A 13595-nucleotide genomic window follows, 5' to 3' on the forward strand; every position below is an offset into this window, starting at 1 on the left:
AGCCCAAGTGTGTGCCACGGTACTCTCTCCCCCCACCCACTTCCTGCCCCGGACTCTCTCTCCCCCCGTCTCTCTTTCTTCCTCAATTAACCTCGTCGCTCCTGGGAATGCCTTGCGAAGATTTCACCTCTCGCACACTTGGCTGAGAGCCAGAGCGAGCGAGCGAGCGAGCGAGAGACAGGCCTGGTTGGGAGCCGAACGAGGCCGGCTCGAATCTCCTAGCTCGAATGCCCCATAGCGAGTGTCGCGAATGCTCCAACACAGCCGCGACTCACGTAGAGCACCGTGTCGAAGCCGAGAGAGGCACATCGGAACACCGCTGGCACCTCCAATGTCTGGGGCTACAAAAGCCCCATTGTCCAAGGCGGTGGTTCTCAACCTGTGGGTGCCCAGATGTTGTTGGACTACAACTCCCATCGTCCCTGAGCTCTGGCCTTGCTAGCTAGCGGTGATGGGAGTTGTAGTCCAACAAAGATCTGGGGACCCACAGGTCGAGAAAGGCTGGGACTCCAATGGCTTGGGGCTGATGGGAAGTGGAAGCCCAGTAATATCCCAGTGGCCACAAGCCCCCCGTCCCTGATTTCCCCACTGCATGCGAGAGACAGTGGGGCAGTTCTATTGAGAAGAGGCATTCCTTCTTCAGAGCAGGGGAGATGCCTCTTCTTAGATCAGGGATGGAATCATAGAATTGTAGCACTGGAAGGGGCCCTGAAGGTCATCCATTCCAACCCACCCTTGCCCCAACTATAAAATTGGAGAGATATAGCTGCACCGGCAGCATATCTCTTCTTTCACGTATCCAAAAATGCAAGAAGGGCATTTACACTCGCCAGAAGCTCGGCTCTTCCCTCGCTGGTCCTGGAAGGAGCCTTTTAAAAAGTCCCATATGACCAGAGACTTTGCGCCTGTTCATTGGGGAAGCCTAGAACACTTGTTCTTTAGATGGCCCTTTTATGAAGAGGCACGTAGCGAGACCATTGAGGTGAGGCTCACTGACCTCCCGGAAAAGCAAAATTCGACCTTTTCCTGTTAGGCAAAGATCAGAAGACGACCCAGATTCTGTGTACAGATCTGTAGGCGCAGACCATCTCCCGACTCAAACTAGTTCGTTAAGAAAATCCCCAAACTCGGTTCCATGGGTGACTCTGGGTCAGCTCCCTGCGGTAGTTTATCTTAAAGTTTTAAGTGTCTATACACTCATCGCATTTTTAAATTTTAAATTTATTGTCGTACGTTGTTTTAGTTGTTTGTTTTCCTTCTGTGACTGTAACCCCAAGTGTGTTTTATAAGCTGGTCTCCGACCGTAATAAATTATCTATCTCTTCCAACAGGAATCCTGCCTACAGCTATCCCTGGGTGGGTTTGAACCACCATGGCCATCCAAGCTCTGCTTAAAAAGGGGGATGGAAAAGGTCTGTATCCTTACAGATGTTGCATCAACGGTAAATGAACCTACCCAGACTCTGCGTTCATCATCTGAGGCCCTCCTTCGTGTGCCTCCTCTGTGAGATGTCCAGAGGGAGGCAACACAAGAACAGGGCCTTTTCTGCACTGGCTCCCAGTTTGTGGAAAGCTCTCCCCAGGAACGTTTGCCTGGCGCCTTCATTATACACCATTAGGCACCACGCAAAAAGGTTCCTCGATAACCAGGCTGATCAACACCCAACGCCCTTTTAAAATGTGAGGATATTGGGTTACTCTTGTTTTTATTTGAATTAACGTATTTCGTGTTTTTATCTTGTGATTTTACGTCGTGACCGCCCCCGAGACGGCTTGGAGCAAGTTTCTGTAATGTGTCTAGCACAACGCTTTCACAAGGCTGGTATTAAGCTACAGTGGTGTGTTCTCCAATTTCCACAGAACCTAAAAGCCACTTCAGAATTGCTGCTCAAGATGTACCGCATTTTTCCATCTATAAGACGCTCCCATGTACAAGACGCCCCCTATTTCGGAGGACTCAGATTTAAGAAAATGGGGGGAAGATGTATCCGTGTATAAGACACCCGCTAATTTTTGACATTATTTTTTAGTGGGGGAAACCTAGTGTTATACACATAAAAATACGGTATTTGCGAAGAGGCGCTGCAGAGATTTGTTCCACTTAGAAAAGCACTACTGTAATTGTCCACACACAGCCACGGGGAATGAAGGCACTCTTGCTTGTAAAAAAGGTAAAGGGACCCCTGACCGTTAGGTCCAGTCGTGGCCGACTCTGGGGTTGCGGCGCTCATCTTGCTTTATTGGCCGAGGGAGCCGGAGTACAGCTTCCAGGTCATGTGGCCAGCAGGACTAAGCCGCTTCTGGCGAACCAGAGCAGCGCACAGAAACGCCATTTACCTTCCCGCTGGAGCGGTACCTATTTATCTACTTGCACTTTGATGAGCTTTCAAACTGCTAGGTTGGCAGGCGCAGGGACTGAGCAACGGGAGCTCACCCCGTCGCAGGGATTCAAACCGCTGACCTTCTGATCAGCAAGTCCTAGGCTCTGTGGTTTAACTCACAGCGCTACCTGCGTCCCTACTCTTGCTTGTACCAATATTCTGACTTGGTATAAGACGGTTTTCTACGTCTTGGTTGGAAAAAAAGCACCTGATTTGACATCTTTAAAGAGCTTTGCCTTCAGATCCGCAGGGCCACGTTTTAACTTGCAAGACACCACACATTCACGTCTCCAGATGGCTGAATTCCTCAGCTGCTGAGACAAGACAATGGGCTACAGTCTGGTTCAGGGCTATGACACATCTTCTGCTCGTGCTGTTCATTTGTGTTTCTTTGGTGGTGAGAGAGGTTGGGGTTGGCCTAGGGTGTGGTTGTTTGTTTGTGATTGGCTATGGCGATCTTTGTTTTCGTGTGTGAGTGGGGTGGGTGTTTTGGATCAGGTTAGCCATATTGATTGGTATGCTGTTGGTGGATTCTTGTCCTTGTCTTGTTGGGCTGTGTATGTGATAAGGGGGAGCCATACCGGGGTAAAGGCATCTTCTTCTATTTGTCCCATGTCAGTTTCAGTTTATTGGTTAATTTTTCTAGTAAGACTGTTCCCCATACTATTTGGTACCATTGGTCCATGCTTACTCCTGACAGGTCTCTCCAGTGTCTAGTTATGATGCTTCTGGCTGCTGAAAGTAGGTGGGTTATGAGTTCTTTGTGGTGTAAATGGGCATTGTTGTCTTGGAAGATGTTTAGTAGGGCCAATTCTGGGCTGATGTCTAATACTTGCTTAGTTATTTTACATATTTCTCGTATGGCTGTTGTCCAGAATAGTTGGATTTGGGAGCACTCCCATCACATGTGAAGGTATGTGCTTGTGGAGGTGCACACTCTCCAGCATTTTGGTGAGGTTCCTGGACGTATTAGCGTTAGTTTTCTTGGTGTTAGGTACCACCTGCAGGTGAGTTTCAGAGTGAGTTATTTTCTTTTCGTTGATATGGATTTAAAGGGTGGTAGGGCTAACTGCGGGAGGCAGTGGAAGACAGGAGTGCCTGGTGTGCTCTGGTCCAGGGGGTCACAAAGAGTCGGACACAACTGAATGACTAAACAAGAACAATAGATGCTTTATAGATCATCTTGCAAACAAAGGTCCGTATAGTTAAAGCTATGGTTTTCCCAGTAGTGATGTATGGAAGTGAGAGCTGGACCATAAAGAAGGGTGATCGCTGGAGAATGGATGCTTTTGAATTCTGGTGCTGGAGGAGACTCTTGAGAGTCCCATGGACTGCAAGAAGATCAAACCTCTCCATTCGGAAGCAAATCAGCCCTGAGTGCTCACTGGAAGGACAGATCCTGAAGCTGAGGCTCCAAGACTTTGGCCACCTCATGAGAAGAGAAGACTCCCTGGAAAAGACCCTGATGTTGGGAAAGATGGAGGGCACAAGGAGAAGGGGACGACGGAGGACGAGATGGTGGGACAGTGTTCTCAAAGCTGGGTTTGACTAAACCGCGGGAGGCAGTGGAAGACAGGAGGGCCTGGCGTGCTCTGGTCCAGGGGTCACAAAGAGTCGGACACAACTAAACGACTAAACAACAACAACAACAACAACAAGGGCTATGGCACATCTTGAACTAGGGGCTAATCACAACCAGGCCCAACTCTTGCCCCTGGCTCCCCCCCCCCACCACCCCTCTGTCAACAACAAGCTCCAATTTCTGTTTGCATCTTAAAAACAAACAAAACTGCCCCTTGCTGGGGTCTAGCCCAGAGCCCTGCTTCCCAAAGTTTCCATGCCACGTGGCAGCTGGTATTTCCAAGGTAGACTGCCTCCAGATATGGAAGCTCAATCTTGCTGGCATGGCTGGATTTGAAGGCAGATTATTTCCCCTCTAGGAACCCGGCTCCAGCCCTCAGCTCAGCACTGGGGAATTAGCTCTGGCTAGCCAGACGAGAAGGGACAGAGGTGGCGCTGTGGGTTAAACCACAGAGCCTAGGACTTGCCAATCAGAAGGTCGGCGGTTCGAATCCCCGTTGCTCGGTCCCTGCTCCTGCCAACCTAGCAGTTCGAAAGCACGTCAATGTGCAAGTAGATAAATAGGTACCGCTCTGGCAGGAAGGTAAACGGCGTTTCCGTGCACTGCTCTGGTTCGCCAGAAGCGGCTTAGTCCTGCTGGCCACATGACCCGGAAGCTGTACGCCGGCTCCCTCGGCCAATAAAGCGAGATGAGCGCCGCAACCCCAGAGTCAGTCACAACTGGACCTAATGGTCAGGGGTCCCTTTACCTTTACCTTACTAGCTGGACGAGAAAATAGGGCTTGGAAAGACCCCAGTGTTAAACCTTGATCAGCATCCAGTGTTTCCCAAACCCGGGTCTCCACCTGTTTTTCAGACTACATTTCCCATCACCCTTGACCACTGGTCCTGTGAGCCGGGGATGATGGGAGTTGTAGTCCCCAAAACAGCTGAAGACCCACGTTTGAGAAACACTGGTTTAGACAACGCTGAGTTAGAGAGACTTAGCACGAGGCAGTTCCCCACGTTCAATCATTTTCAATGGGTCTACTCAGGAGCAGCAGCCCCCTCTGCCTCCAAAAGATTCCGCTTCTAAGCAAAGGAAATATTTAAGTACAGTGGTACCTCGGGTTACATACGCTTCAGGTTACAGACTCCGCTAACCCAGAAATAGTACCTCGGGTTAAGAACTTTGCTTCAGGATGAGAACAGAAATCGTGCTCTTGCGGCGCAGCGGCAGCCAGAGGCCCCATTAGCTAAAGTGGCGCTTCAGGTTAAGAACAGTCTCAGGTTAAGAATGGACCTCCGGAACGAATTAAGTACTTAACCCGAGGTACCACTGTAAAGGGATACATCAGTTATGTGGGGGGCAAGGTGTGGGACTCACTGGTCATCGCCGGGGACTTTGGCCGGGGACTTTGGCTGTGGTTGCCGGACCGGTCCACACTTTGCTGAATGCTGGCCTTCCATTTCGGACCCTGCGTTTCGTTCTCTCGGACGTGCAAAGGAATCAGCATGTTGACCTGTGGGTTGGGAGAGGGCGGAAGGGAGAGAGAATGAGAGGGAAATATAATTTACCTTCCAGAGCGCAAGTGGAAAGTGAAGAAGCCTTTTCTTTTGGGAAATTATGGGGACACAACTACCTAAATTGTGTACAAATTTATTCATGTTTGCTACTACAGTGGCAAGAATGTTACTTGCCCCAAAAGTGGAAAGAAGCAGAAGACCCAGCAAAGGAAGAACGGATACAAAAAGTTATGAAATATGCAGAAATGGCAAAACTTAGCAGAAGTAAGAAGAGAACAAACTTTTTATAAAAGAATGGAAATGGGTTCCTTGAATATTGACACATCAATTGTAAACAGATAAGAACATAAGCAGGATTAATGTAATAACCTGCAGTTTTATAAGAGATTTAGAGCAGATAAATAAATGAGAAAGTTAAATGAATGTGGATATGCAGAAGATATAAAAAATAAATTTAAGGAACTGCAGAAAGAGGGGGAAGGACGCCAAAATCTGGAAATGTTAAACTGATTGTAAAACTATTGACATGTATGAGTTTGAAAAGTATAAATAAAAAACAAGAAAGGAAAGGAAAGGAAAGGAAGGGAAGGGAAGGGAAGGGAAGGGAAGGGAAGGTAGAAACTGCGTCCTTATATCAAGCGAACTTTTGGCGATGGAACTGGCAAGTTATCTGCCAGACACAGTGTCAGATTTACGTACAAGCTAAACAAGCTACAGATTAGGGCCCCATTCTCTTGTGCTCCCCCAAAAATATAAAGGAAAAAAACTGGATGTACATTTCCAAAATATAAGATAAAAAACAAATAAGATAAAACCTACATACAGCAACAGTGTTTTGTGTTGTGTAGGCTCCTAGGATGTAAGTCATGGGCCCCACCTGCTAGCCTGCGCCCTAAAATATCACGGGTTTGCTCCTTTCTATATTCAGGGTGCCTACATTCTGCATGGGACGCGAGTGGCCCTGTGGGTTAAATCACAGAGCCTGGGACTTGTCGATCAGAAGGTCGGCGGTTCGAATCTCTGTGACGGGGTGAGCTCCCGTTGCTCTGTCCCTGCTCCTGCCAACCTAGCAGTTCGAAAGCATGTCAAAAGTGCAAGTAGATAAATAGGTACCGCTCCGGCAGGAAGGTAGACGCCGTTTCCGTGCGCTGCTCTGGTTCTCCAGAAGTGGCTTAGTCCTGCTGGCCACATGACCTGGAAGCTGTATGCTGGCTCCCTCGGCCAATAAAGCGAGATGAGGGTACTTAACCTCAGGTTAAGTACTTAATTCCTTCGGGAGGTCCGTACTTAACCTGAAACTGTTCTTAACTTGAAGCACCACTTTAGCTAATGGGGCCTCCTGCTGCTGCCGCGCCACCGGAGCACAATTTCTGTTCTCATTCTGAAGCAAAGTTCTTAACCTGAAGCACTATTTCTGGGTTAGCAGAGTCTGTAACCTGAAACGTATGTAACCCGAGGTACCACTGTATACCTGAAGGAGCATCTCTATCCCGGACACCGGGGTCCAGCTCCGAGGGCCTTCTGGCAGTTCCCTCCCTGCAAGAAGCAGGAACCAGGCAGAGGGCCTTCTCAGTAGTGGCCCCCGCCCTGTAGAACACCCTTCCATCAGATGTCAAGCAGATAAGTAACTATACAACCTTTAGAGGACATCTGAAGCCAACCCTGTGTAGGGACGTTTTTAATTTTTCATGCTTTATTGTGCTTTTTTGTTTGTTGGAAGTTGCCTGCAGTGACTGGGGCACAAATAATAAAATTATTATTAGTAGTAGTATCTATAATCATTTCATGGATAAAAGGTAAAGGTAAAGGTACCCCTGCCCGTACGGGCCAGTCTTGACAGACTCTGGGGTTGTGCGCCCATCTCACTTAAGAGGCCAGGGGCCAGCGCTGTCCGAAGACACTTCCGGGTCACGTGGCCAGTGTGACATCGCTGCTCTGGCGAGCCAGAGCCACACACGGAAACGCCGTTTACCTTCCCGCTGGTAAGCGGTCCCTATTTATCTACTTGCACCCGGAGGTGCTTTCGAACTGCTAGGTTGGCAGGCGCTGGGACCGAGCAGCGGGAGCTCACCCCGCCACAGGGATTCGAACCGCCGACCTTTCGATCAGCAAGTCCTAGGCGCTGAGGCTTTAACCCACAGCGCCACCTGCGTCCCGTTTCATGGATGATCCTAGACTAACTGGGAAGAAGCAGTTTAGCAGATTAGTCTGAATTATGTTGGTATCAAGAACCATCCTTTTATCCTAAACCTTTCCCATATTTGATACTGCCATTATCACAGCACTTAAATGTGCAAAGAGTACTTTTAAGCATTAGAAAAGTGCCTCTCTCAGGTATGCCTGACAATGCACATTTCTGGACTGCCAGTTTTAAAAGCTTTTGTTTATTTGCCCAGATATTTTAGATTTTAGATTAGCTGGTTGCGTTACTTTATTCCTCTTAAATTTATCATGCCTTATGCTATAATGAGAGATTATAGCAGTGAGAGATTTTACTTTCTTGGGCTCCATGATCACTGCAGATGGTGACAGCAGCCACGAAATTAAAAGACGCCTGCTTCGTGGGAGGAAAGTGATGACAAACCTAGACAGCATCTTAAAAAGCAGAGATATCACCTTGCCAACAAAGGTCCGTATAGGTAAAGCTATGGTTTTCCCAGTAGTGATGTATGGAAGTGAGAGCTGGACCATCAAGAAGGCTGATCGCAAAAGAATGGATGCTTTTGAATTCTGGTGCTGGAGGAGACTCTTGAGAGTCCCATGGACTGCAAGAAGATCAAACCTCTCCATTCTGAAGGAAATCAGCACTGAGTGCTCCCTGGAAGGACAGATCCTGAAGCTGAGGCTCCAAGACTTTGGCCACCTCATGAGAAGAGAAGACTCCCTGGAAAAAGACCCTGATGTTGGGAAAGATGGAGGGCACAAGGAGAAGGGGAAGACAGAGGACGAGATGGTGGGACAGTGTTCTCGAAGCTACAAACATGAGCCTAACCAAACTGCGGGAGGCAGTGGAAGACAGGAGTGCCTGGAGTGCTCTGGTCCAGGGGATCACAAAGAGTCGGACACGACTAAACGAGTAAACAACAACATGCTATAATGTTCATTTAAAAATATACATACATTCTGCTGTGGAATCCAGCAGAATTATCTGTGGAGATAAAGAGCGGTTTATATTTCCCCACCCTCCCCTCCCAAAAAATGAATTCAGTCTGCAGGAAAGTGCTTTTAGGCATGTGCAAAGTGTGTCTCTGAACCAGAATTTCAAACTGTAGGTCATACCTTGCTCTGAAGACTTTTGATCTGTAGGTTCTGTTTGTCCATTCTGTACTGCTGTTGCTTAATCTTATGAAACAGCTCCTCAATCTTCAGGTTCTGACGACTCATCAAATTCTGAAATTTGGAAACAAAGGTACACATTCAGCAGACTGGCCCTGACCATCAGACGCTGTCCATTCAGAGAAGAAGAAGAAGAAGAAGAAGAAGAAGAAGAAGAAGAAGAGGAGGAGTTTGGCTTTGATATCCTGCTTTATCACTACCCGAAGGAGTCTCAAAGCGGCTCACATTCTCCTTTCCCTTCCTCCCCCACAACAAACACTCTGTGAGGTGAGTGGGGCTGAGAGACTTCAAGAAGTGTGACTGGCCCAAAGTCACCCAGAAGCTGCATGTGGAGGAGCCGGGAAGCGAACCCAGTTCACCAGATTACGAGTCCACCGCTCTTAACCACTACACCACACTGGCTCTAAGAAGGGAATAGGAAAATGAACCATCTAACATTAAGAATGACCCCCTCCCTGCCTGTTCATGGCTTTTAATGAGCTGGATTGGGGGCGGGGGCGGCTGCAGACTTAATATGGGGCAGAGTCCTTCGTATATGGGGCAGCTCTGTAAATTAAGCAGGTAGATAAATACAGTACAGTGGTACCTCGGGTTAAGAACTTAATTCGTTCCGGAGGTCCGTTCTTAACCTGGAACTGTTCTTAACCTGAAGCACCACTTTAGCTAATGGGGCCTCCCGTTGCCGCCAGAGCACGATTTCTGTTCTTATCCTGAAGCAAAGTTCTTAACCCGAGGTACTATTTCTGGGTTAGCGGAGTCTGTAACCTGAAGCGTATGTAACCCAAGGTACCACTGTATTGTTGTTGTTGCTGTTGTTAATTTCATTTCTATACTTTTATATTTTAAAGAAAAAACCCTCAAAGTGGTTTAGGTAAAGGTAAAGAAACCCATTAGCTAAAGTGGTGCTTCAGGTTGAGAACAGTTTCAGGTTAAGAACGGACCTTCAGAATGAATTAAGTACGTAAACAGAGGTACCACTGTATTAAACTCCGGGGGGGGGGGGAGAATGGCACCTAGATATACGGTTGTGGCGACCACAACCCAGGTTTAAGATAGATATATCTAGATATATACAGATGTGATTTTCTAGCACTGCCCTGCAGAAGTTATCCAACTCCTATCAGCCTCAGTAAACATGGCCAATGGTCAAGGATGACAGTGGAAGCCCAGGAATGTCCCACACCTCTGCGTTAGACACACACTGCAGTTTCGAAATCGGCAGCTGCTTCGCTCTCACAACAACCTTGCAAAGCGGGTGTCACTCGCAATCGCTGGCGGAGAGCTTGTCTCACAGAAGTGCCTGGAACCAATGAAAGCTCTGAAGCCTCTCCCCCCCCCCCCCCCCGCCCCCGGCCAAATTAAGGCTCCACACTTGAAATGTCACTTTTGGCTTTGTTTGCAGAACAACGGGGACCCCCCGGTTTCTCTGGGAATTCTTGCAAAGGCTGGAGAAGCCCATCCATCTCAAGGCCAATCAATATTTAGTGCTCTCGTATCAATAGGGCATTGTGAACAAAAACATGGGTAGATGCACACTCTTTTTGAAAGGCAAAAAGCATTGAAATAAACCTTGGAACCTCCCATGGTTACGCTTACATTTTAGCTTGCTCGACTTAATAAACCACCTTTGCAAACGGCCAGCGTTTGGCTCGCGAGCCACACTCAGATTTTCTTTGTTGCAATTGCAAATGGAGCAACTTGATAAGGGATGTAGACTCATATTCCTTGGATAACAAGTAAATTACTACGTGTTTTATAAATTATTGAAGTGGAGCCTAAGGATGTGTGATTGCAACAACGGCATATTCCTCCCAGGCTTACCCGTGCCTCAGTTTCCCTCCTCTTTCTCCACTGTCTCCCCTTAAAGGTAAAGGGACCCCTGACCATTAGGTCCAGTTGTGACCGACTCTGGGGTTGCGGCGCTCATCTCGCTTAACTGGCGGAGGGAGCCGGCGTACAGCTTCCGGGTCATGTGGCCAGCATGACAAAGCCGCTTCTGGCGAACCAGAGCAGCGCATGGAAATGCCGTTTACCTTCCCGCCGGAGCGGTACCTATTTATTTACTTGCACCGGTGTGCTTTCAAACTGCTAGGTGGGCAGGAGCAGGGACCGAGCAACGGGAGTCCACCCCGTCATGGGGATTCGAACCGCCGACCTTCTGATCGGCAAGTCCTAGGCTCAGTGGTTTAACCCACAGCGCCACCCGCGTCCCTTTGTCTCCCCTTAGCCACATATTAAGATCTTAAGGCTCCCGGGTCTCTCTGACGATTGCATATACTTTTCTCTGTCTCCCTCTGTCACGTTTTTTGTTCTTCCTCGATCAAGCTTTATATTGCATGCTGCTGGGAAGAGAGATCTATCGTGCACTCACTAATGCACTGATTGATTAATTAATAAGCAATACTAATCCAAATGATGCGAACAGAGAAAACCCAGCATAGGTAAAAAATCATTAAGAAAGGGAAACTTTCTTAAGGGAGAGAAAACCCAGAGGATAGATAGCACCCTCCTTTCGCAACAGACTCTCAGCTCTCCAACCTCTTGCCAGTTCCCTAAAGTGGTAGTTTTCAGCCAGTGTGTCATAACACCCATGGGTGCCTTAAATGATGGTCTAGGGTGCTGTGGGCAACACTGGCCTCTGTCCCTCTTTCTTTTCTCTGATGCCCTCTCTCAGGTCTTTGCCTCCCAAAGGTTTGCACAGCTGTGTGTTGCAGCAGCCCTGGCTACAAGCTCTGCGGGCGAATGGCGCCTCTGGGGCAGGCCAGGGGGTGCTTCGCAGGCCCCTGTGGGGCAGTGTGAGGAGGAACCTCTCTTTGGGGCAGGGGGGACAGCTCAGAGACCAGGGAGGCAGCAGCAGCTGACCAGAGGACTCCCAAGAAGAAGGGAGAGGAGAGGAGGCTGAAGGAACACATCACAACTTAGGAGGGTTTCGAAAAAGGGTGAGAAGCTGCCAGCTCTGCAGGCAAGGGGGGGGGCACATAACTGGGCTCCTGAGCCCCACAGGGGTGCCGCAAAAAGAAAGCAGTTGGCCAAGGGAGCCACGGACTCAGAAAGGTTGAAAACCTCTGCCCTAAGGAAATACTGTCCTATCTCAACCTTTGCTAACCAGGTGCCCGCCGGGCTATTGTATCTGGTGCCCACACAGCCGCCCAACAAAGCTCTTCTGCAAAGAGGCACTTATGCCAATTTATGGGGCACCCCAGTTCTCTTTCTGCATGACCCATTCTTTTTATTAATCAAGTGGTTTACATTTCACAGCCCTTCGCACCGCTTAGAAAAAGTCTCAACAATCGATTTGTACTGTACCCAAAAGGTGTCAAGGAAGCATTTGAGGCTAGATAAAGCTCATAAAATTTGAAAGCCAAGACCAAAAGCCGGGTTTACCTCTCCTCTCCACTCAATCTCTATTTCCTAGAGGGCAGCTACCTCCATCCTTCAGGGGGGCGACCCCAGGTAACTTTTTGACAGTGTTTTTTTTTTTTACTGGGGGTACTCAAAGGAACCTTTTAATTTAGAAGAAAAGCACTGGTTAAAAGTGTGGCGGTTACTGCAAGAACTTCATGGGTTTGTTCCAGCACCTTCTTTTCCAGAAGAAAAGGACTGTGGACAGGTAAGGTCTTTATCTCTATAGCTCCCAGGTAAAGGGCACCTCTGAGCGTGTGCAGAGTGCTTTTGCTCCAGCCCCTTTCGGGTTCAGAATGCCTCTTCTGTCCGCTCCCTTTCCCTCTGGGGCAGCACCCCGGGACTCACCTGCAGGGCGCCCAGCTCCGCCGCTTGTCCGCTCCCTCGAGGGCTGCCGCTGGCGTTCTCGGCGCCCACCTGGCGCAGCAGCTGCCCGTCGAGGCGCCCCAGGCGCTCCCGCACCGCCTCCTCGTGCGCCGCCAGGTCGCCGGCCAGCGCGCCCAGCCGGCTGGAGAGGTCGTCCAAGCGCCCGTCGAGGAGGCGCTGCGCTCGCCCCAGCTGCTGCCGCTGCTCGTCGGCGGAGCGCTCGAGGCTGCCGAGCGAGGCGTTGTGCGCGCTCAGGCGGCCGCCCATCTCGCGCAGCTGCCCGCGGGTGCGCTCGACGTGCTCCCGCAAGCCGTGGCCCAGCTGCAGGAGCCCGTGCGCCAAGACGTTCACCTCGTCCCAGGAGGCTGCCTTGAAGGCGCGCTCCTTGCTGGAAGAACCGGCAGGAGGAGGAGGAGGAGGAGGAGCGGCGGCCGCCAGCCCCGCCGCGCTCAGAACCAGCAGCGCCCACGAACGCATCGCCCCAGCAGACAATGAACTTGGTTAGAGCGCAGCGCGCAAGAGTCGCCACCTCGCCAAGAGCGCACGGTTTGGAGAGGCCGCGCCGGACGCGCCCCCTTTTATAGACGCCGCCCCGCCGCCCGCGCGCACATGGCCTCGGCAGCTTCGCTTTGCGCCCCCCCCCCGCCCTCCAGTCCCGGCGCTCCTCCTTTCTTTCGCAGAAAGACGGATCCTGGGAGACGGGAGCGCAGGGTGGGGCCCGGAAGCGCTGGCATCTTCCCAGAGCCCTTGTTATCGCATGGCAGCTAACTTGTCACGTTGGGCAAGTTTGTTTTTTCCCGAGGAACGGACAGAACTATCTTTCCGCGTGGCGGAGAGGATTTTGTGTTTCTTTCGGTCGCCGCGACCCACGCGCAGCAACGCCGAGTTACCAAACAGGCAGAGAGGGCTGCTTTGAAGGGCCCGGAGACAACGTATCAACCTAATATTGATTTGATCTTGAAATCGGTTTGTTAAAATTGTGGGTTGGCAAAATCCAAAACGTATTTGGAGATAGATTGCAAG

At 49.9% G+C, this 13595-nt stretch overlaps 1 protein-coding gene across 1 annotated transcript in view; it reads right to left on the bottom strand.

The window, feature by feature from the left end:
* ANGPTL4 (angiopoietin like 4) overlaps positions 1 to 13343 on the bottom strand; it is a 29260-nt gene extending 15917 nt beyond the window's left edge. The window contains exons 1-3 of the mRNA XM_083720551.1: positions 12555 to 13343; positions 8748 to 8858; positions 5329 to 5464 (exon numbers count right to left, since the gene is read on the bottom strand). Coding sequence (XP_083576677.1) covers positions 5329 to 5464; positions 8748 to 8858; positions 12555 to 13049 — 742 coding nt within the window. The 5' untranslated portion in view covers positions 13050 to 13343. The remainder of the gene's footprint in view (positions 1 to 5328; positions 5465 to 8747; positions 8859 to 12554) is intronic.
* Positions 13344 to 13595: the final 252 nt, after the last annotated feature.

Source organism: Podarcis gaigeae (genome assembly GCF_964106915.1).
Source record: "Podarcis gaigeae genome assembly, chromosome: 18".
Taxonomy (NCBI): domain Eukaryota; kingdom Metazoa; phylum Chordata; class Lepidosauria; order Squamata; family Lacertidae; genus Podarcis; species Podarcis gaigeae.